We start from the raw sequence: 26,383 nt of genomic DNA on the forward strand, positions 1-26,383 counted from the left end.
GAAAATTTTAAAGTTAACACAAAAAATTATTATTTTTATAAATTGATAATATTTATAATAATTAATGTTATTTCTTGTTATTCAACGATTATTAATTCTAGAAACTTTAAATTAGTTTAGCGTATAGAAAACTACAATTTTACGAACATTTAAAGTACAAAATTTGTCAAATTCAAGAACAATATTACAAATCAATCTGTAGAAAAAAAAAACATGTATTATTTTTTTTATAAATTTAAAAATTGTGTTTTAAATGTTTTTGGTATTAAAGGTAAAAAAAATTCACCACGTCACCGTTATACGATAAATATTCATAAGCTCATATAGAATAATAAATGTGTGTTTATGAATAAATTCAATATACCTACTACTTAGGTATTAAAATGTTAACTTGTAATGTCAATAAATTAATATAAAATATGTCCATGTTACGAAAAATGTTCTTTTTTTCATTTTGTTATTTTTGTTATTCTTGATTTACATTAAAAAAATAACACTTGTTATACTATGGTAGGTGGAAGTTTATCAAAATTAATACAAACTGTTAAAATATATAATAAATGTGTTTTTTATTTTTTTTATCTTTATTTGTATACATAATACCTATATTGTATTTGGTGTACTATTTACCTATCAGTTCTGCTAAAATAACTTTTTCTAGCATCTTACAAATTAAAATAAATAGGGAAATTTATTTATTCATTTTTAATTATAATATGAATGTCACTCGCAAATACACAAACGTTTTTAATTTGTTTGTAATTTTTTTCATGCTAGATTTGGTACAATATTGTACTTAGAGTGTTGTCATGACATAATAAGTTGCCTATACAATACTCCTTGGAAAAGTACCAATTAGAATCACCTCTAGGCTAACAACATTATTCAAGGCTGGGCATTTACAAATTCAAAGTTTAAATTTATGTTAAATTTTTTTTAAATTTTTGATTTTTGATTTTTAGTTTATTAATTTATTTTAAGGTTTACCAACTTGTTAAATTGGATGTTACTTATCATCACATTGAAATGAGTTATTCATAAATCATGACATACTTAATAGATTATAAAATAACAACAATTTCAATTAATATTATTATTTAATATTTGTATAAATTTTGAATTTAAAATACATATAAATATAAATATCTATAAATATCTTGAACTGAGATAATGTCATTGAAGTATAGAAGATAAATAATTCACACATACTTGGTTATAAATTAAATATTGTCCATAATACTGTAGAATTTGAGTAACATTAGAAATTAGAGTATAAAATATACGCGATGGATATTATTTGTCAATGTTTGTTTTATTCTATAATAAGAATTAATAATATACGTGGGTATTCTTTCAAAAGAAATTTAAACACTTTTTTAGTAATTTTTTCTAGGTTATTGTAAAAGTCAATTTTTAAATAACTGTTTTATTTTCTCAAATAATTCTAGTTAAACACTCAACATTTGAGAAATCAAAATAGTTATTTATTAATTTACATAATTTTAATTAAAATGTCAAAAATCGATTCTCACAATAACCTTAAACAATAAATCCAATCATTCAAAGTAGGCGTAATTTTGTAAGAGTTTTTAGTTTAAATCATGAAATAAATTCACTTATACAATCATTTTAGCATGTTTTTTTTATAGAAGAAGAAAATAATAAAGATTTTACTGGTACTTATTTGATAACTACTTGAATATTTAAAAAAAAAAACTTAATGAGTTAATTTCTTGTTTAAAATAATCTGGTGGGAAATAAGTAACTTGCCCAGCCTTGGCATAACTGAAACACTTACTTATATTTAAAACACAGAATAATTTACTTAATATCTAGAATAAATTAATCTCCAAAAACGGTGCGCGTCAAATGTTAAAAATTTCTTTAACATCGTGAATAGTTTTATTGTGATGAGTTTTCTTTAGTTTCGCCACCAAATGCAATGTACCCTCAGTTTTTTTGCACATGATGAAATGACACTGTTCTTTCTTTGTCGCAGACCTTCTTATCTGAGCTAACTGTTTTGCCACTGCTGGGGGTAGTATTATTTCCATCATTCTGTAATCAAAAAAAGGAAAAAAAATGTTTAAATATTTGGAAAATAACACAAATAAATTACCGCTTCAACACGATTATTGTGTATAATTCTGTAAATAATTGCTCCAAAACTCAAAATCACGAAAAACAAACATCGAATATATAAATTACCAAATGTTTTATCAGTGAAAACAATATTAGCGAAAGGTTTAAAGTTATTATAATAAAATTACGTACCTATGTATTGGTATACATATCTAAATGGCTACACATAAATAAAATAATCACAATTTCATGTCATTTGGTAACTACTTTTGTGTCTCGAATCACGAGTAATAATTTATTAAGATAGGTAGGTACTACCTTATCTAGGTATCTATGTAGTTTGTGCCTGTCATATAAGTCGTTATATTATAATATATAATATACAATATAGTACGTTATAATTATATTATGTGATAAATTGTTGTAAACTTGTAACTATCATAGAATTCATTCTAAGTCGAAAGAACTTGTGCTTATTTAGGTACTTACCTATGTACCTCTAAATATTTTTTACGTGTACCTATTATATTTTTATTTTTTATTTACTTCGAAAATAGGAAAAACTAGAAAAAAACACATAAGAGATAGGTACTGTCTATAATTTATCACATACTATATACGTATTGTGGTAATGTATATATTATATACATATATTGTAAGAGTATTATTTTTATTACTATTAGGTATTGTTTAGAGTCTGCAGTTCTGAAGTTCAATCTTCAGAAGAAAAAAAATATTATTTTGAAAAAAGAATTCGCTATTATTCATTTTACGTTTTCACATAAACTCGTATAATTCTGGTCAGTTACTTATTAGGTGTCTACTGTCTAGAGACATATATAACTAAGATAACCAAAACATTAAATGATTTTAAAAGATCATAAAATGAATAATTCGTACATTAAATAAAAATATATTTGTCGAGTAAAAACACTACCCGTCTCTTTTATTGTATAGTTTGACCTACGTCCAGAGACACTTATTCGAAAGTCGGTTACACCTTTGGCACATATAGTTAGGTAGGTACCCTATATGATGTGTAATTTAATGGATGAGTAGTTGGATAATTTGACGGGTAGACAAAAAGTAGGTATAAATTGGTAGCGCGTTAAAGTGGTTCTATCAAACGTATTTTATATTTTATTTCGAACCAGCGACGGACTAAATTAATTTATTATTACCTAACCATATAAAATATAAAAAAAAGACAGTTTCGAATGTAATTTTTTGGTGAAAAATGTATGCATAGCCACTGCACAGAAAAGAATAAAGTAATGAAGATATCATTAAATGCATATCAATAAATGACAATAATATTATCAAAGAATAAATAAATAATTTTTATTTGATCACTTTGAAATGTAAGCACATTCATCTTTAAAAATCACACGTAATTTATTTTTCATTAAAATTATTGTTGATAAAAGGTATTACATTAATTTAATTTATTAAAGAATTCTAATTAATCGAAACTTGTACCCAGCTGCCATTAAGACATCAACAATAATAATTTATCACTTTTTCCGTTGTTACTAAATATTGGTCTTTGCACTTCAATCACTAACTTAATAAGTCTAACTTAGGAACTTATATGAAAATAATACTTATAATCCTAAATAATTATAAATTGCGTTTGAACATTTTTAATTAACGAAAATGATTTAAAATATCGGATAAAATCGACCTAAAAGGCTAAAACAGAACTAATAAATCAAAAATGTCAAAAATGAAAAAAATTTCAACAAAGAGCTACAAAATTATTAAGTACCTATACACAATTAGTATAAAGAGGATGCCACACAAGTGGTGCAAGTAAAGTTATGAGCATTTTAAAACTATACATATTTCTAAAGTTTAAAATGATCATAACTTGCAGCTTCAAAATTAAAATATCAATAAAATTCTCCAAGATATCTTAGATATAATAATAATATATTGCCTTTAGATTTTATAATAGGTAAATTCACTCTACTTTGAAAAATAACAATGTAAAATGGATTATTATGAACGTAAAATTTGGTACATATGTTATACGTATGTAAGATGGAGACAATAGTAGACAACACATGTGGGCATGTGGCTGTTGTTTTACGATAGGTAAGATAATAGTACATTTATCTAAAAATGAACAGCCCTAATTACGATGCTTCTAAAAGTGAAGGTCTTATATTATATTATATTTTCTTATTTGTTTTTTTATACCTACATCATGTTTAACTATAATATCACTAAATATAAAATTTATTTTATATATTTTTAATATAAGTAACTATTTATTTTGTCTATTATATTGTCATTATTATAAATGATTTAAAATATCTCAATTCGTCATGGATTGTAAATAAAAAAATATGGGTACCTGATGGGTTTGTTGCCCACCCGCATGGATCGCATGGCCCTGCCGACCTCACACGCTATCCTCTCGCTGCAGTCTTTGCCGTCGATGGACTCGGCGACGAGCTTGGTGAGCGAGGCCAGCTCCTCGGGAGCACGTTTCAGCGCCGCTTTGGAGGTGAGCGCGTGTATCGGCAATATCGGTACAAACATGAGGGCGCTGAGGAACACCACCGCGACGCCCACGAATCCGGCCATGGCCACGAACAGCGGCTGCACGCGGGGCTTGGCCACGGCCTGGTTGTCGGGCTTTTCCGGTTCCGACATCGCCGTCGTCTGAGCCATCTGATTGCCGTTTCCGTTCTGCACCTGCTGCAGCGCATTGTTGTCCAGCGGATAAAAGAAGTAATTATATCCGGAAATCATGCCATCCGGCGGTCTCTGCGCCGTGTCGCCTGCAAAACGACGTGGTTTATGTTATAACTATTTATTATTGTTATTCTCGTCATCACAGTGGCTCAAATCCCCGGGTGCATATACCTAACACATATACCTTATATATAATTTTGGTATTTTTATTTTCAACTCACTCGTAATAGCATCAATTATATTTTGTGGACTGTTGGGTGCCGGGTTAAACTGTTGCGGACCGTTGGGTGCCGGGTTAAACAGTTGCGGACCGTTGGGTCCCTGGTTGAACTGTTGAGGACTGGTGGGTCCCGGGTTAAACTGTTGCGGAGCTACTTGGGTAACTATCCTGTTTTGTGACTCGGCGAATTCGTTTTTCAAAAACTGAGGCGCTATTTGCGAAAGTAACGACCCGATATGGTTTTTGGTGACATCGGCTTGGACGCGGTTCGCCTGATTCTGTGAACAGCAATCGATAAAAATATAGAAATATTGTGATAATAGATACACACGAATTAGAGGCATTTGACAGCTCTTCGTAAAATATTATATTTTAAAAAAACATTATTATATAAATAGTATAAACTATGCAAGTGCAATTAAATTGGCTCTCGTACGTTGAAATGGAACGGTTGTTTCGACAGCATGTTTATTTCGTTGGCCGGTGGGGTGTACGGGACATCGTCGGGTATGTATTCTTCGACGTCGATTCGTTCGTTAAACACTTTGCGGGTTGGCCGTTGCATGTTGCCAATGACGCTGTGGAGGAATTCGGCGCCCGATGGTGCGGTGGTCTGACTGGTACCACCACCGACCACGGTCGAAAGCAGTGGTAACAGCTGCACGACCGTAAACACATATACAACTGTAGTCCGAACAGTTTTGCAAAACCTAGTGACAAGAAAAATCTGTAAGTGAAATAATTATGTGGTTACCTAGAGGGATGCTTATAGGCTATAGCCGGGTTCAGAGCTACGGCGTGTCGTGTCCTGAAAAAGTTGAGTTCGACCCAACTATGGTCGTTTTCCTGTATAGATCATGGCTGGTGAATGATACCATGATTACAGAGGCTAATCGGAATACGATAATATGCACACGACACGCAGCTGTAAGCCCGACTTTAAATTCAAGTTATTATACGTGGTTATATAATATACAGCGACTAACAGTAGCGACTTTCAAGGAGTCGGTGATATTTTAGGCCAGTAAATATTAATATATTTATGGTCAATATATAGTTCACGATTTTATCTACATACATACAAAATATACCCAGGATGAAATTTATGTAAATAGGTAGGTAATTAAAAATGGGACGCAATTTACAGTGGCCCGGATTATCGATCGAATACCAAAAATCAATTATAAAGGTATATAATTAGGTTAAGCCAGTATGGTTTACATTTTTTTATGGAAACGTGGTAAGTTACATGTTGTATACTGATTGCGGGTACCAAATATTTAATTTATAGGTAGGTACCTAAATTAAAAACGGGCTATGTACCCAGAGTACTGCAGATAATACATACAATAATTTGATAATCATAGCATGATTTATCAACTGTATAATAGGTGTTAAAAGTGTGATACAAGTGTTTAAATGTTCAAAATTAATATAATATATAATTAAAATCATAAAAAATTCATTTTGGATTCACATTATAACAACGCGCATCATCATATTATTCTTAATAACCGGTTGATTACAAAGAGTATCTAATTACCAGTTGTTCATAACAATGGCCCGAATAAATTCAAACACATAGGTACATAAATTAAATTCTTTTAAACACGTTTATCAATTAACACCTAGTAAATACCTACATGAATATATGAAATTACGAACGCTATGATGAGCTATTATTATTATTATTTTAATTAATTATACCCGACAGTAGCTTGTACAGGTATTATTTATGACTCCAATATAGAAAAGATTTATTATATTTAATCAGCTTTGAACTTTTACTCGAAATAACAATAACCAAATATTATTACTATCAATGATACATCATTAATGGAACTATTATTTATGAAATGAAATCACGGTTTCTTAATCTTATGCATGTACGTCATTTCTTAATGTGGATGATATTATAATTTTCTGTAAGAGTATAGGTACCTACATTTATGTCATTATATAAATAATTTTTGTCCTTGACCCTCACTTAAATTATGTGCACTCTTACATTGTCTCCCAAATCTTTGTAGGTGACCTTTTTTCACTCAAAACACCCACATGGTCTACTTGAATTGCCTCTCATACTAATTAATATATCAATTAATAGCTGTGACTTTTACGTAGAAGGTAATAATAATAGGTAGGTATAATGCATTTTTAATAGTAGTTACCTACTATAATTTATATTTTAGATTCTGAGCGGAGCGATAAATGTATTGATTATAATTTAATGATGTGTGTTTTTTAATTTATTTTATTTAGTGTCTGTGTACACGATAAGTATAATCGAAATAATGCTTCGATTTTCTGTTGAATCTTGTTTGACGGGAAAGTAAATAAAGTTGGTGCATTCGGGAGATCAGAATTTAAAATTCCCAGAAGTTTTCAATAGCACAGCAAAAAACATGGTTCCCAATTTTTTTAGTTTTTTTCTCTATATATATCAATAAAATTTTATTCGTTGGGTCAAAAAAACTTTAAAACTTCATACAAAGCCCTTAATATATTGTTACAATAACGGTTAAAAAATATTAAAAATACATAGTCACAATTTTTTTATAAGCATTTATGTTTTATTTAATGTTTGAATTTTGACAAAAAGCGTAAAAATTTCAAAAATGTGCAAATTATTTTGAGTTAGAAATTCCTAAAAAAATTTTTTTAAATCTAAAATTTTAAAATGTAATTTAAGATTCATTAAAAGTCGTCTACTTTTATCAAAAAAAAAATTAGCATAACCGTCTAATGACAGGGGCATGGCCCCTGTGGCCCCTTGAATACGTCACTGTGTACATTGATATTATGTCTTTTAATTCAAATTTAACACCATCCATTACAGCGGCCCACTTGTAACCTACTGTACAGCAGAGCGATATTCTCTTGTTCCATATATTATTGTATGAAAAAATGTAGTCCTTTATATAAAAATAATTTAAAAAAAGTATAACGATTGTAATATTGAAATATAATAGCTAATGACCATTGGAAAATAATACTGCCTCCCTAAAAAATGAGGTTTTTGAATTCAATGAACTTAATATGAACTTCGTTTATCAATTAGAACTTTGGGTATAACTTTCAGACTTCCAGTTATATGAGAGCCATATTATATAGTCTTACAATAATTATGAGTGTTTTTCCTCCACTTCTTCTGTTTTGTCAAAAACTCTTATTTTTGGACGTCAATTTGAAAATCATGGGCTTATATTATAAAATGTATGCGTTATATTTTAAAATAGTTACCGAAAAAAAATCGAAGAATTTAATCGTACATGTTTTTGTCGATTTAAAAGCCTGGGTTGAAATTCAAAAAATGTAAAAACAAATAAATGCTTGTAGGTACTTACTCTTATTTTTATAATATACGACTCTATAGTACTGTACAAGACGTATACTACCTACACATTTATAGATATGCGCTCGACTCCAGAATAAATAAATATTATACGACAATATAATACACAAATTACGATTATATAATATTATTATCGTACATCGCTGAAGCACGTAATTATTAGTAGGTAGGCGATTAACCTAACCATGAATAATTTTTATTCGTTAAACTGTATAATATCAAATATACCGGTACTCAAGAGCGCTCCTAGATGTGGATTATTGATATTATTACTACACTAATTTTCTGTCAGTAGACATTGTTACACAGCCATAGGTATAGCTAACAATACACGTATAGGTACCTAAAAAGTTAAGATGACTGTGAGGCTGCAGTGCACATCGTGACACGTGTTCGTATAGCTATATATTTTCATAATACATAATATATACTATACTATACGACGATGGATTGACTATTGCCTATTATATATTAATATTATATTGTTTGCTCGTCGCCGTTGCGAATCGGGAACGTGATTTCTCCTTTATTAACAGGTATAAGAAATTATTCTTCGGAAATAATAGACACCTGTATCATGCCATCATAGTTATTGAATTCCCGCGTGTAAGTATATTATTCGTATTGTGAACTGAAATAGTTTTCGATTCCGATTTCCTCGAGCACATGTTAACATCTTATTGTAAATCATAATATAATATCTAATATTGTATGTACCAATATAATATATTTCAGCAGAAAGAGAGGTGTGAATGCGCGTTTGCTGTATACCTATGTTACCTATATCTTCCAGTCATAAATACACTCTCTATACGCCTGGCGTCCTGGCCATTTGACGAATTGGCCTTTGTACACTAGAAATTTGACGAACAACAATAAATAATATTATTTTGCTTTGTAATATTGTGCATATTATATTGTTGCACTGAGCCGCGCATTTCGCTGTTATTTCCACATAGGACACGACACGCGATAATATAGTATACAGTAGTTGTAGCCTGTAGGTATCATTGTCAGGCCCGGCTATAGGTGACATAGGCCCACGCCTAGGGTGGCACTTAAGCAGCACTTTAGTAAGAGGGTGGCATTTTCAAAATACCGGTAATATTATATTGTTAGGGGCGGCACAATTTGATTTTGCCTAGTTCACTATTTTTGCTTAAGCCGGTTCCGATCATCGTAGGTATAGGTAGGTACTACAGACATTTATTATTTACAAATATTTAAAAGACATGGGTAGGTAGTAAGAATTAAAAGTAAAGTAAGTTATAAAAATAGGCCAGGCTAATGGAGCGAATGTAGTTGGACCAAAAAATTAAATTATTTGACCATATTTTAATAAAACGTTACCGTGACGACGAACACGAGATACGAGTCTCGCTGCTGCCGTGGGCAATATGCCCATAATAGTTTAAATATTTGATTGGTGTGGACGTGTAGTGAATGTGTGTGACATTCGTATGATGCAAATAGGCGACGATTGTAACACGGACCAGAGCATTATTTTATGTTTGTTTTTAAATATCTACATGGCTACATATTAATAAATTTGTTTCCGACCAAAATGTGTGTTAAAACATTTCTTGCAATCATTAAACGTTTTACCTATATAATCAAACAGCGACGGGGTAAATAGTAAATTATTATTAAATATTAAGTTTACATTGCTGGCTATGGAATAGAGATTTAAGCCCTCCCCCTTAAAAATTCAATCAAGATCCTATGACACTTATAGTCTTTAACTTAGAGAGTACGGACGAAAGTAAGACGATAGGCGGTTTTACTGTTTTAGTGCGTGTCACCTAATGACCTAATACAAGTGATACGACACTATAATAATATAAGTTTAATGCATTCGATTGTCTACGTCCAATAAACAATAATTAATGACACCATCTATGGATATGACGAATAAAAAATAGATTGTGTTGTGCAGTGTGCATTGACGTTCAATTCATTACCCGCGAAAATAAATACGCCGGAAGATGTGTATATAATTATTATCCACTGAATAAATACATCCCAGGTGGTACCGAAACGGTTCATTATTATTACTATCATTTATTTTCTCTTTTATAATAGGTAGGCCACGTGAGTTATTCCGAAACGAATATTGATTTAGGCATTTAGCATATTATTATACAGCTGCGAGAGGTCAAGTGGTCTGTGGTCACTGGTCAATCTCGTAGGTCTATTATATAAATGAAAGCGGCGCAAATTTGATCGCACTACAATGCAAATCAATATTATAATTATTATGTTGAATCGAAATGATTGATAGTTTTTTAACACTCCGCGGTACAAACACCATCGCGATTTAAATTTACTTCCTACGCCGCAGATAAATCCAGCCCCGGAGTTTCAGCAAAACTGCTTTTAAAATAAATTGGTGAGTTACAGCTGTTGTGTTAGAAAACCGTTTAAAAATGTTTAAACAATTTAATCTCGTACTCACACATACCTACCTATAATCTATAATATGTACCTACCTATTGTATAATTATATTCGGAAAGTATCACATACGCGTACGGGAAATTGTATAAGTACATATTTAATTTGTCATGATGAACTTATTAATATATATATGCATACAAATACATATACTTACACATACATATAGGTAGGTACTACCTATAATTTATAGTTGGAATAACCAAATACATAAATAACTTTGAAACCCGTTAGCTCTTGCCCCTCGTGTTGAACTTATTAACATGTACTTTATGAATTACGAAACTAATTATTATAACGTGTTAGCTATTTGTATAATTATAACAGTTCCGAGTGCGTAATGTACATCCAAGGTAACAATACAGAATGTACTAAATTATAACCAAATTATAATTTATAATCTACCGTAGTTGAGAGCCAATAGTGATTATGTATCAACTTAATTTATAGTAAAAAAAAAATTGCAGTCCGCCGGTCCCCAGGAAATTCGGAATCCCGTTATGCCTCAACCGCAGTTGCAAAAAATAAAAGGCGCAATATAAAATATAAATTGGTAGGTAATTGGTATTGCCATAAATATAGCGTTTGGCTAGTATAGATACATAGGTGAATACTGCGAGTGAGTATTGTTGTAGGTATACTACGAATTATGTGTACTATATAATACTCGAATACCTATCATTAAACAGCTGTGCCGTTATAACTATGTGCAAATAAAGAATTCGCGTTTGCCTAAAATAACGTTTAGGTTCGCAGTTAAATGTGGTACCTACATAATACACATATTTCTGTACAGAATATCCTCCGTTCCGGCGGTTAACACGGCTTCAGTAATTTTAATTTCACCGTTATATCATAGTCCCGTCAAAACAGACCGCGGGTACAATAATACTATATAATTCGTGACGGGTTCACATAGATTTTCATCCTAATGGGTGCTATACGATCGCCGTGATAGTATTCTATAATATATTTTATATATTTTTATCCTCTCTGATTATTGGAAAACAATCAAATCATTCGCAGAGACGTAAAACATCTCCGAACCGCAATATAATATATATATAGGTACGTCGGCTAACAAGTGAAGCCATTGATAAATCGAACACACACACACACACAGATGGTTTATATACGCATAAATTAATACATAGTGACTAATGAGTCATGACTAGGTATATTTGAAAATCGTAAAAAACTTTAATGGGATTGAAGTGCCAAACACCTGTTTGTATCGCTCATTTTACGGTCCCTAAATATTTATAACGTCCATATAAATCTTTATTTCGGATCTGGATATTAAGGGAATCATCGCTTGTTATTCATATTTTAATATTTTATTTTTATCAACGCCACAAACTTTTTAGTGTTTAGCCCGTAACCGTTTAGGTATATAACTGATGATAGGGTACCTGCAGCCACCAGTATCAAAGCCAGATGTTGGTGACGTGGGTGATCGTCAAAGACGTTGACATTTTTAGAAATTAGGGCAAAAAACCCACTCACAATACTTAGGTTAATCTATTATAGGCTATAGTATTATGCATATAATAATTGCCGGTAAATTACGACTGAGAACGGTTATAGAAACTTACGATCGAAAACGCTCAAATTATAATATATTTTTCGAACGTTGTCGCATTTATAATATTTTTTATCGAACGATTGAGCATTTGATATACTGTAAGTCCAGGTAAATAACAAAAACAACTTTGAAATTCATTTAAAAAGTTTGATGACCAAGGAAAAGTCGTTTAAGTTGTTTTTTGGTCTACAATTTTTAAGCCACAAAGAGTCAAAGATGCGTTTTTAGAGTTAACGAGGCTATGAGCTACGGTATAGAACAAGGTAAGGAATAAAAAATAACCGAAATAATAAAAATACAAAATAGTAGACATTTAAAATAAAATATAATATAATACATTATACAAAATGTCTAAGTGTTACTAATTAATTTATTAAAATATTTAGAATAATATGTTTCCTTACGAACTACGATATCCAGGAATTGACATATTACCCATGTACCTAACTATTATTATTTATTACCTAACGCAATATTTTTACTATAGCCAAATTTTTATAAGACTATAATTATTATAATTTATGACTAGGTATAACTGTGAACATTTTTACTACAGATTTTATTTATATATGTAGGTACATTATTTTATATATTATATATACTATTATTTGTCATTACATGCTTAAATGTTTAAATTAAAATAATGCAACCTGCTGAATCGTCCGATACCCAATTAAATGATATGGAAATTTCGCACGTAAATTCAGTCTCAATTATTTTCGTTTTATAGGTACCTAAGCGTTAATAGTTATAGTTTTTTTGTTATTTGTCTTTTTAAGTGTTACCTCAATACCTTGATTGACCAAATATAAAAAGATAATATGGCGTTTTCAATCGTTCATAATTGATTGTAAATATTTTTAAATCATTGATTTTTCGAATCGTGTGTACTTAAATTAAATTGTATTACAGTATTTGCGAACGATTCGGAAAAAAATAATTGTCGTGTACTTAAGAATTGTATTTGTATATATTATTTACATTTTCGATCGACGTGTAAATGTGCAATACTTATATATTATCATATGTGAGTTTAGGATGCATAACTATAGGTATCTTTAATACCTATTCAATAAACAAAATGTATTCTCAATGAGTAGGTTAGGTTTGATATGGTGTATTGGTTATAAGTACGTGAAGAAAAAAATACATCTTTGTTATTCTAGAGTGTTGTATTCGCGCTGCAAATTCTGCGAATATTTTCGTTTTCATTTTTACTCTTTCTATACCATTCGATTTTAGATCTGACTCGGTGACTATATATTTATGTTATTTTTGCACGTAATGTTATTAGGCCAACCGGCGAGTGAAATCTTTTATTGGATGACGTGCACAGGAAATGCACGCCAAAACCCGTTTGATTCTGTTTGTTCTAAATCCAACAAATTTTTTCGTTTTGGCATCAATCCAACACGAATAGAAAGGAAAACAGACTACTATACGAATCGATCGAACTCGAAACTCGAAAACTGATATTACCACAAAAGTTTTCTGTCCGGTTAAGCGCGGTTTTGCGTGTATTTACATTAGCCGATTTCTGTAATGTGGAGGATGTGATTAAGCACCAATTTCGATTTTAATTTAAAAACAAAACAGTTCTCAATAAGTCGTTATTCCATCGATGTATTTCATACGCACTCACCGTGGTATCGATGATATCGCATTATTAGGTATAGCGTAGGTATACAATTCACTTTGATGTTAATTATAAATCAAACATTATAAATTATAATTATTACGTTTCAACCGAAAAACCTACTTATATCTAACATTCGAACTCCAATTTCAACCTACAATATCAGTTTATCACCCAGCTGCGATCATTATTTTACTATAATATTATATGTACTATTATTACTATTATTGTGGCCCACTAATCTCGTACACGTACTAGCTAAGAGAACGTACCAAATACCATATGGTAATGACAAAACGTGTATACGGGTGCACAACTTTACATTGTTTCAGATGAATGTCCGAATGTTTTGCATTAACGATATTTAAATATTGAATTCAAACTGATGCAGTCCCAGAAACTAGATTTTATGACACTAGGATTAACGCGTAAATTATTATACTGTCCACTGACGATTTAGTCGATCAATTTGCAGTAGGTATTTATCTATTTTTCTGTAGGTGAGCGTACCTGTGTGTGTATATAATATAACAACAATAATAATATTAAATTAAAATTATTTAAATATTATTCATTAGATAATCATTTTAAAATTAGTTCTACTCATAACTAGGTACCTATATAATCAATCGCAAATAAAGTGATATTTTAAATAAATTTCTTTTGATAATAATAGTCATTCATAATTTAAATTTCACATTTTTTTTTTATAACATCGATAGAATAATAATATATATATTGTGCTGTCCGAATAATTGTTATTAAATAATTAATACACAGTCGTGGTTTGGCTGTGCAGCTTGCAGCAGTTTTATATAATGTTTCGAGATGACCTATCTGAAACGGAAGTACCTAATTATTCGCGTATGTATAAATAATGCACATATTATAAAATAATATATATAATATATATACATAAATCGTTTAACCGGCGCTGCAGTCGGTAGGTATATAATATAATAATATAACACATGATTTGCCTTGAACAAAATACGTCACACGCATGCACAATAGAAATCAATAGAAATCTAACTAATCGTCGTTTATATTGTCATGATCAGCCAAACTACTTATAACAAGTTTAATATAATATAAATATAGCGTATACAATTCTTGCTGATGACGACGTGTTATTTAAATTTTAAACGTAAAACGCTTATCTCAACAGTAATTAAAATTTGACTATCCTGTACGTGCGTATTTTGTGCGATGGTCACAGTAATCGGATGAATGTTTATTTTTAACATAAGTGTATCGCTGTTTCAGAAAGACTGAACTGTCAACTTTGAAAGATAATTATTTGCAAAAAATACTTGAAGTATAAAAGTTAGTTTTCATCCATACATTAAATACAATCAATACAATTTTATTTGTTGAGTCAAAATGCGTGAAATTGATACGACGCTCCTGATATATTGTTACAATAGCTGTTTAAAAATATTAAAAACACATAGGTACCTAGATACAATTTTTTTAGAAGCATTTAATTTAATGTTCGAATTTTGAAAAAATTTAAAAATTTAAAAACTTATAAAATGTTCAACTTCTTTAAAAACTTAAAACAAAGCTCCAAGTAAGTAGGTTATTCTGTAACCAAAGAATATAAAAAATATAAAAAACCCAGTTTTTGTATAGTTATTTTATGTTCAAATTTAGACGAAATTAGTTATTTAAACGAAAAACGATTTTAGTTTTGTGTTATATTTAAAATATATTATTCGTGGGTACTTGGACCTTTTAAAGTATATTATTATATACAAATATGATGATAAACAAATAATAATAATTCAACTTAACCGGCTACCTTAATAAAAGTAACAATATAAATATAATCTAAAATATCCTAGGCTGACAAACCGTCTCTTTTCAAAATCGTTAATTGATATTATATCATTGAATTCAAATTTAACACCATCCATTACAGTCACCCACTTGTAACCTACTGTACAACAGAGTGACTTCCACTTTTTTCTATAATTGTTTTAATTCCCGATTTAGATTCTATAATCATCTTTACAATTCAAACATGACGAAGTTAGTAAGTAATTCGTAATTCAATTTAAAATAAACTTTGTTAACCAGCTAGCCTATTATTTGAGCCAGCTTGGCTACCCGGATACGTTCTACATAATAATAATGTGTTCCATAGGTGTATTTGCATACAGCCGTGTTATATAAGTAATCATTAGAATAATATGACGATATTTTGGTGACTTAAGTTGACAGTGGGATAAGATATAAAAAAAAAATATTAACATTATTAGTGTGTCTATTCTATAAATGTTATCACTACCCCGTATAAACGCATGGCTTATTTTAGGGATGAGTTGTACTTCAATTTTCATGTACCTACTCGAACTTAATTTTTTTTACGAACTTTTCAAACTTAAACTCTAACTACGCCTTTTAACTTTTTCGAACTTTTAAAAATGTATCCATGACAAATTTTAAAATAAACATACTAGTAAAAAGTGGGCAAGTAGATATCCACTTTGCGTTGTTCAGTAGGAGTCGAGTGTACCTCGTCATTGAGTAGGTCACTAGCTGTAATGAATAAGTTAAATTTGAATTAATGATAAATCATACGAACCAACTATATTCTGAACGGAAACTTATTATATTACTCTAAGTATATTTTATTTATTTATTTTATTTTAATTGCTACCTACTAGATAAATTTACTTTACTATAAGTAGGTAATATAACACACTATAAACTTTGTAAATAGGAATTAGTTTAAAATTACATATAGGTACGTAAAAATATCAAGTCCCCTCAAATAATTTAAATTACAAAAACAAAATAACTAAAATCGTTATTCATTGATTTAATACCATTATACCAAATGTTTAACATTAAAATATCTATAAAAAAAAAATAGGCAATAGGTTTTTTAGATTTATGGGTTTCAGTATGAAATATTATTATAAGGATCTATGTATTAAATTCTCAAGCCTTAGATATAAAAATTGAATATATTTTAATACATTTTTAACTTTAAAATAATTTACAATTTTTCGTGATTTTGACGAATTTTGTAAAAATTTGAACTTAACACGCGCATAAAAAAATTATGCCTGTGTATTTTTAATATTTTAAAGTTGCCAAAAGAACAACTTAAGTGGGATCTTGTATAAAATCCATACAAACTTTTTAACCAAGCCTGAACATTTTAATCCAAACTTCAAAAAAAAAAAATCGAACATTCAAATGTCTACAAATAGCTTAAAATTAGTACAAATATTTAAAAAATTATTTTTAAATTTGCTAAAATTAATAATCTTAAAGTTATATTTCAAAAAAAACTAATATTTTTGATGATTTACGCTGATATGAAATTAAGCTTTTTTCCAGTATAAGCAACTTATTCTTATTCAATTTTCAATCACATTGATCGAGCGTAATTTGTTTTATAAAAATTTAAAGGAAAAAATCTAAAAAAATTGTAAATTTAATGTCTTTATAAATAGCTCAAAAAATCAAAATTTGAATTATGAAATTTTCCAGTATCTATGGTTATTTGTTTTTGAATTACAACAAAATAAGAAAATTGATTTTGTTAAACACTGGTTATGTTAAACCAAACCTCCCTCCTCCTCCCATCCAAAGTACCAACTATATTCACTTTACTATCAGAAAAGATATTGAAGTCCAAGTTGAACATTTTTATTACTTCAAAAAGTGACGACAGACACAAAAATTAGTAAAAAACAAAACATATCATTGTAAAATCAATGCTTGCATTGCTCCGCTCAGAATCTATAATGAACAAAAAGGTACAACAGGGTACTTTTGTACTTACAATTAACAAATAATATAATTAAATTAATGTTAATGCTGTTATGCTTAAACAGTATGTTTGAACTATTCGTAGATAGTAGATACTGTTCTTACTTCTTGAAGATCAAGTTAGATTTTGTACCTCAATGGCTCAATTATCTCGAACTTCAAACACTTCAAACTCTTGACATTTCTAGGAGTTCAAGGGTTTGGAGAATTCACCTGACTCTAGTTAGAAGAACTAGTTATTTTTAATAACTATTTCTATATGTATAATTAAGTTATTTTTTTTGAAGCATTCTGATTAATGGAACAATAAATAAATTTAACTATATTTCTAATTTCCTATTCTAGTAAATGGTTATGTAGTATGTATCATCAGTAATAATTTTTATTTTTATTATATTTATTATTTAATTATTTATAAATTAACTTAACTTGAATTTGATTAAAAGAAACTCGTTATTTATTACGTTTATATCAATTAAAATAAGTTAAGTTAAAAATTAAGTTAATGGGAATTAAATTTAAAAAAGTTAAAATTAACTTAACTTTCACTTTTTAATTCGTGTATACCCAGGCTTGGATATCAATATAATATGGAACATCCTACTTGTGAATTTTGGTTATAACTATAATGGCAAATTTAATATGTAAGTTACGACAATAATTGTTTTTTTAAATGTTATTATTAGTTTCAAAATTCACATGGTTCAATAGAACGTGTTACTTTTGATACTATTAGTTTTCTAGTGATATTTACATGGGGTCATGTGAATATTGAGACCAACTAATATAAGTTCTAATTCCTCGTCAAAAGTTCTATAAGACAATGTTGATAACACATTTTACCATTTTTTGGAACATGTGAATTTAGATTATAGCTTACTTAAATAATATAATGATGATAACTTATCAATACATCGAAAAGTAGATATCAATAATAATAATAAATAATAATATAATATATTAGATGTACTTTTTATGTATTATGTATAATATAAAAACGTGATGACATTATTATGTCGAATTAATGAACTACTATAATAATCACTTAAACATATAAACTAATGATGAACCGTTTCAATAAAAACGATAAATCCATAAACAGAAGAATGCTGAACGTGTGTGGGTGCAGTGGGTGCACACTGTGTCACCATACAATTAAGAACTTAAAAAGTTTAACTTTGTGATAATGTAATATTGTAATAACCTTTTATATATTATAACATAGGTACATATTATAATTTTAGTCATTGTTTGAATATAACAAAATTATGGTTAAATACTTAACAATGGTACCTAAATATACCAGGTGATTCCTTTATCAAAGAACACTAATTAGTTAGTAGTTACTTATTTCAAAACTATTAAAGATTTAATTTAAATATAAACTTTTACATAACATTATTGTAAGTCAGTAGTCATTACAAAAGAAGATTTTTATAATAAATTATATTTTTTAATTCCTATTAGGTGTATACCAAATCAGAATGTTTTTTGGACTTACTGTGATATATAAAAATTAAATTTTGGAAGAGTATTTTTTGTGTTTTACCTTATACCTAAGTGTTGAAAGTTTTGATGAGCAAAATGAGTGGCACAGGGGTAAGTATACCGCAAGATCTTGGTTCATTACTCAGATCATTTAAACCTTTAAGTCTTATATAACTTTGAAATAATGAGTGTTCTTTGATACAGAACTATTAGGTATATACATAATTTGCAGTCATATAAGTATAAATGTTTAATATAATTTAATTATTATACATGCATTTTATATGTACTTTGAAAAAATATCTAAAAGATATAAGTAATTATTTAGATTATTAAATATTAATTCTCATCGACAGTAATAATAAAACAAATAAATACATTTAAAAATAAATGGTTTTAAGCCAAGCATGGTCTATAATCGATATACATCCAATTTCCAATCATTTGGCTATATAAATACGACTTTTATTATACCACCCTATAAAAATTATTCGGATCGTAAAAATCTTATAAAAATAATTGTTTTTCGATCATTTCTCTTTAATATCTAATTTAAAATTATACTACCTACTCATTTATAGCTGATAATATACTCTCGTGAAAATGAAAATTTTTTACAAGTAATCCATGTTGTGGAGGTGTTTATAGTTTATAAATTTTCAATTAAAATAATATGTGATAAAAATTAAATTATATTCTCATTATATACGAGAGACGCGCAGACGCGTAATATGATAATATTGTCAAAATTGTACCTATAACAAGCAAACGATCGTTTGAGACTTTGAGTTAAATTAATAAATAATTATTATTGTAAATAGTGCCTACAGTTAAAAAATCAAAAAATTATTATTTTTAATTTAGCATTTAAAACAAAAGTCCAAAATAACTATTGATACGAACTCAAGCATTTTATTAAGCAGTTAAAAGCATGAAAACAATGTATACTTGTTATACTCATTTTTACATTTAAAAACATGGACGGCACAGTTGTACTTAAAATGTATATTGTATATTTTATATATTGACTTACTTTAAAAAAATAATGTGTATACGTTTTTTCTGTATTTTTGTTTTTATATACTTTAATGATTGGGATTTTGGAAATTTTAAACTTGTTCACGACCAAGGTAAAAAATCTAATTACAATATTAAATGTTTGTAATAACTAATAACCATTCACTGAGAAGTTTGTATTAAATATTTAAGTCTTATTATTATGTATGAAAATTGAAAATTTTATGAATTTTTAACTACAACACTATTTACAAATTTTCAAGATTTTTCAAATTTTGAAATACAAAAGCGTATAAAAAAAGTTGTGGATATGTATTTTCGATAATTTAAAACTGAATACTAATGAGGAACATTTTCAAAAATTCATCCCTCCTGTACCATTAAAACAAAATGCTGACCTAGCTACTGCTTATATTATTAAAGATATCAAATTATGAGTAAATAAGCACCGATGTATTTATATCATATATTTTTGCATATTAATATATATTATCATAATATTGAAGATGTTATATACTCACATTTTTGTCATTTTGTTCGCAATCGCATGAATAAAAAAAAAAAAAATAATGAAAAATCCCTTGAGGAAAAAAGTTTGTTTTGTCTCGGAAGATAAAAAACCGAATTTAAAAATATAATTTTTTTGTAGTAAATACACGAAACACGACCGCCGCTGATAATGTTCGCGATGCCAAACCAAGGAATCCTTCAAGACTTGTGCCGTGTGATGTGTCCAGACGCCAAAAGCATCGCAGGAAGGTACTATGTACGCGAGCGAAGTGTGATTATTACAAGTGTGGGTGCACGACGATACAGCTACCTATCTAACTCTCTTTCGAACGTTCACCGGTCGACTGAAGACGCTCGTCTGGTAGATCGACTACATCGTATATTATCATAATACATATATATATATATACAAACAAATATTATATGTGTGTGTGTGTGTGTGTGTGTGTGTGCGCGCATTAAAACCATTCAAACGAAACCGGCGCGTGTTGGTACTACGCTATATGACGCCGCCGCGACAAAATTACGTGTGAGTATAGATACACATAATATTATAATATTGTAGGCACCTACCTACTATATTACTATTATGATTATTATTATTTTACGGATATTTTAGGTATATAATGTAATATTATATACACACACGAGCACATTTATCTGGGTCAAGCATGATGCCGGACGTTCGATTCGGAACCGGTTCCGTGACACTGTGGCCTATAAAACCGATTCCTTTCGGATGCACCCAAACTACCTTTTGGTTTTTACGTATATATAGGTATATTATAATACTGTGGATTCGTATGATATATTAATTATATTACAGCTCGATAATCGTTTTAGAATTGATAGATAATAATATACTAGGTAATAATCATTGTCACGCAGCAACTACGTTTAACAATATGCGGACGTGAGCTGATGACATTATAACAAGGACCCCCCTGTTGAAATAATCAATAAAAAACCAGGGGGGATTTAGCCCCCCCCCTCAAAAGTTTGGAGTAGATATCAAAGCCATCTGGCCCTCGCAAATATAAGGTGCCTAAATGCCTAATAATTGTCATAATTGTATTTTTTTAATAACTTTTAAATTTATTAAAATGCATTACAACAAGATATTTTGTGCTTAAAATTAAATTCGTAAACCTACCTACTTGTCATCAGATAACTTTGGTCAGTCGGTCATGCGTTTGCTTGCAGCATTGCTGTCCTCCACATCACGCTGTTCCGGTTTCAATGAAAATACGTAATAATTAACTATTTTAAATTAATTAAAGATAATTTTTTTCAACTGAACTTTGAAAAAAGCAAGTCATAAAATGTATATACTACTAGCATAGTTTTATTCTGTGCTACTAGGTATATTATAAATGTAATGATATTATATTTTTGAAAATTCCGAAATCACCTTTTAATGATTAATTATGATTTACAGGTAGTATTAATAATAATAGGTACATTATGATTTATGACTTTATAATAGTAGATCCTTTTTTTAGAGTTTATTATTGTAGTAATTGTAATAATTTAAAATCTGAAATTACTTGTTAAAAGCTATAAAACATGAACAACTAGAAAAAATATATTTTCTTGGAGGATTTTAAAACTCAGATTTCCGTGAATGCATGTTTACGGTTTATACAAATATTTATAAACTTCTACAGGTATCCTTATTCCTTAAGTTCTTAACGGTTTAAAAATGAAAATTACCGAAAAGTTCGGCTACAGAGCATGGCGGCCAGTGTTTGGAAGGAACAAGTTCCAAAAGAAACATATTCCTGGAACGAATTCCTTATTAGAGAAAACGTTTGAGCGAATTCTTTTTTATGAAAAAAAAAACGAGAAAATGAACAAATTTTTTTTTTAAGAAAAAATAACAAAATGTTTTGTCTCTTTCTAATTCTGTTACTATACACTCAGATATGAGATATGTAAATAATTTAAATTAAGATATATTTTTTTCAATATATATAATGTATATTGGCAATTAGTGATCGTTATCGAGTATCAACGTTTAATCGTTACTTATTAGTCATTAGTTACTTTATTAATATTTCTCATAAGTTATAAGTTATAATTTATATAGAAATGAGTAGGTACTTATATAAAATATATATATTTATATCAATATAAACGATAAGACAATCAGCCAACAACTTAATTTTGAAGAAAATCTCAAAATAAAATTATAAAATATGTACCTAGGTATATACTATTATAATTACAAATTAAAGAAGTATGCGTATGAAAAAAAAACATTAATGATTAAACAAGAATTTTTATTTTATTTGTAATTAAAAAAGGAACGACAAAGGAATAAATTCTTTTTTTGAGGAACAAAGAACAAGGAACGGAACAAATTCCTTTTTTTTTTAAAAAAAACTAGAAACGGAAATAATTCCTTTTTATAAGGAACTTACCAAACACTTGAACATGCCAACTTTTGAGTACTATTTTTCTGCTATGCACAGAATAAAAACAAGGATGCGACTACTATTATTATAGCCTATTATAGGCTTCAAAATATATTTAATTATCTTGCTGTTAAATATTCAGAAATATTTGGCCAAATCGCCAAAAAGTAAATAATAAGGATACATTCAATCGCTTTTCAAATAAAATCGATATATTGTACTAAAATAAATATATTCTGACTTCTGAGTATTCATATATTACCTAATATATAATATATTATATAGGTAAGTAGGTAACTATTTAAGTACTTATAAAATTAAAGTTATACTTAAGAAAAGATGATAAAAAAAATAATATTTTTAGTAAAGAAGTTATTTTAAGCAGTATTATTTATTATATTACTTGACTTTTTTTTATGTTTGAATATATTTAATAAGTCCTAATAATTCAATTAACTTAATGACTTTTAGGAGGACGCGTACCCGCGTGTGTTGCCTCCGTCTTACTAACGCATAATATATTAAAATCCAGCAGTTCCAATTTTGTATTTTTGTTTTAAATATTAGAGTGAATTGACCTAATATCAAACTTAAATGTAAGAACATATTATATTAAGTATCTGTATTTTCTCGTTGGTTTTTTACGATATTTTTATTTTTAAGTTTAATATTATCACGTAGATTTTGGCAAACTATGCGTTAGTAAGACGGAGACAACGCATGCAGGCACGACGTCCTCTTAATAACGACATTTTTTTGGTTTCAAGTCGTTGTACCGCTTGGATGGGATATCAAATCTCTCTCATTAATATTTTATATTAAAGCTAGCTAAATTACTCACCTACTTATCATTACTGAGTTACATATTTTTTATTATTATCCTATTTAACACAAATTCTTGAAGTTTTCAAAATTTAGACTTTTTTCATTTGAACTATACGATACTTACTTGATTAAAAATCAAGAAAGTAAAAATTTTAAGTTCTACTACACGTTGCTATTGAGTCTACTGAATATTATAATTTATAGTTTAAATTATTGTGTATATGATTTGTTTTTTTTTTTTTTGTGGTGTGAAGTACAATAATACGACACTAATAAATCGGTACTAAATTTGACGAAATGTATAAAAAATATATAGAAACATCGTTTAATTAAATGCCTTGTATATATATATTATAGTAACAAAATAACATAAACAACTTTTCAGTTACCTATAAGTAGGTATAACTACTAAATCAAAATATCAAAGCAATATGAAATTATAGGTTCTGATATACTATTACCATAATATCATATAGGTAGACCGTATCTACTATATTATGTTATTAAGATAATATTATATTCATCATCAGAGCGTAAAAATGAAATTTGTTCGTATTACACGATATCGGTGGCTTTTACTTTTTAGTGTCCTGCCAATAATTGCCGATCGCATCTCTCAGCATGTCATTATAATATAATATATTATTATCATTATTACAGCTGGCGCACGTGTATAGCCGTGTAGGTTTTAATCATACGCATAATATACAACTTGACAACAATATCATAATGTATATCCATTGAATTAATACATTTCACAGTAAAGTATCCGTGGTGTGCAGCTGACTTGTTCAATGTTTGACTGACGTGAAAATATGTTATGTTTAATATATTATATTTTATATTTATAGCAATAAAGATTTTAAAATCCAAATTACGAATCGTTACGATATAACGCAATTTCACTCTATCGGAAGTCAGTCGTCAGACTGTCCGCGGCCAAAGCTATATTATATTTATATAAATTATGTGTTATATTATACAATATAGATTACAGATTTTCATGCAAAATAGTATCAAAATATGCCATAGTTATGATATGAAATAAAAATTGTAAACAAAAATGTATTCAATTAGTCATTAGATTGTTTATTTGATACCTAACTGTATTAATTTATTAGGTATACCAACAAATAATTTTAAAAACATTTATCAATTAATTTATGTACTTAATGTGAAACAAATATTTTTTCAGTGAAATTGCCTGACAAGATTATGAACAAGGAAGTTTACTTCCTGTTAAAAACATTAAAATGTATATTAGTTTACCGATAAACAAAAGTTTCGAAGTTGAAAAATGTATTAAGTATTAGAATTATCTATTCGATGAAATATTTTAGTAAATGGTACACAACTATAATAAGTTTTAAAAATAGTATTCGGTTAAATATCATTTTAATATCTAATAAGTATCAAATTTTGTCAAAATATGTTTATACATATTATATATATCATACTCATATCTATATGAGTACAAAAAGCATTTTAATACTACAATTATTTTTTCAATTTAGTTGACTTGTAATTAAAAATATTATTTTTTTGTACATTTAAAAATTAAATTTAAATGTTAAATAAAAAATTATAAACTAATATAAAGGCATACATTTGATTCTCAGACATTACAATTTGCATTCAAAGGTTTTGATAATTTTTCAAATATATTGTATATATATATATATATTGAAAATTAGTTACAATTTTATTTTTATTTTGTCCAGTCTAATAATTTCAGATGTTTATTTAGGTGTTTTAAAATGTTTGTAAGTTCTCAACTTTTCTGGTAGAAAAAATGCTCTGATCATAAACTTCAATGCCCGATGTATGTTTTTGGAAGCAAATTGTATCTAGTTTGTACTTTTAGGAGGTCAAAATTGAAAATGGTCAGTGCTTTTTAAAATAATTGCAGAAACAAAAATGAAAATTTATTAAAATTGTTTGGTAACCAGCTTGGTTATTCCGTCCTCACTTGGATTATATTTGATCAAATAAATTTGTTTTTCTATAAATGTCAATAAAAAATTATTTATCCGGTCAAAAAGCTTAAAAATGTAATACGTAAGTTTTTATTATAGCTTACATATTAACGATACATAGGCATCAAGGTTAATTGAAAAGGCATTGAAAGTTCAAATTTCGTCAAAACCACAGTTAATTTGTAATTTAAAACTTATAAAATATTAAATGTGTATAGCTAAGACTAGACAATTTAATACAAGGTCTGTCATAGAAGTAGTTTATACTTTTACCGAAAAATTACAGATAATTTTAGGAAAATTGGTATGCAAATATACAATGTTTTTT

The 26,383-nt window shown here is 28.3% G+C and overlaps 1 protein-coding gene across 1 annotated transcript; it reads right to left on the minus strand.

Annotated features, from left to right (window-relative positions):
- Positions 1-544: 544 nt before the first annotated feature.
- Positions 545-21,198, minus strand: LOC132933839 (uncharacterized). The gene is made up of 5 exons (XM_061000111.1): positions 20,849-21,198; positions 5,442-5,715; positions 5,007-5,283; positions 4,442-4,871; positions 545-2,058 (listed from the first exon to the last, which is right to left on the minus strand). The coding sequence occupies exons 1-5, from the start codon at positions 20,857-20,859 to the stop codon at positions 1,866-1,868; spliced, it is 1,185 nt and encodes a 394-aa protein (XP_060856094.1). The 5' UTR covers positions 20,860-21,198; the 3' UTR covers positions 545-1,865.
- Positions 21,199-26,383: the final 5,185 nt, after the last annotated feature.

Source organism: Metopolophium dirhodum, chromosome 1, assembly GCF_019925205.1.
Source record: "Metopolophium dirhodum isolate CAU chromosome 1, ASM1992520v1, whole genome shotgun sequence".
Taxonomy (NCBI): domain Eukaryota; kingdom Metazoa; phylum Arthropoda; class Insecta; order Hemiptera; family Aphididae; genus Metopolophium; species Metopolophium dirhodum.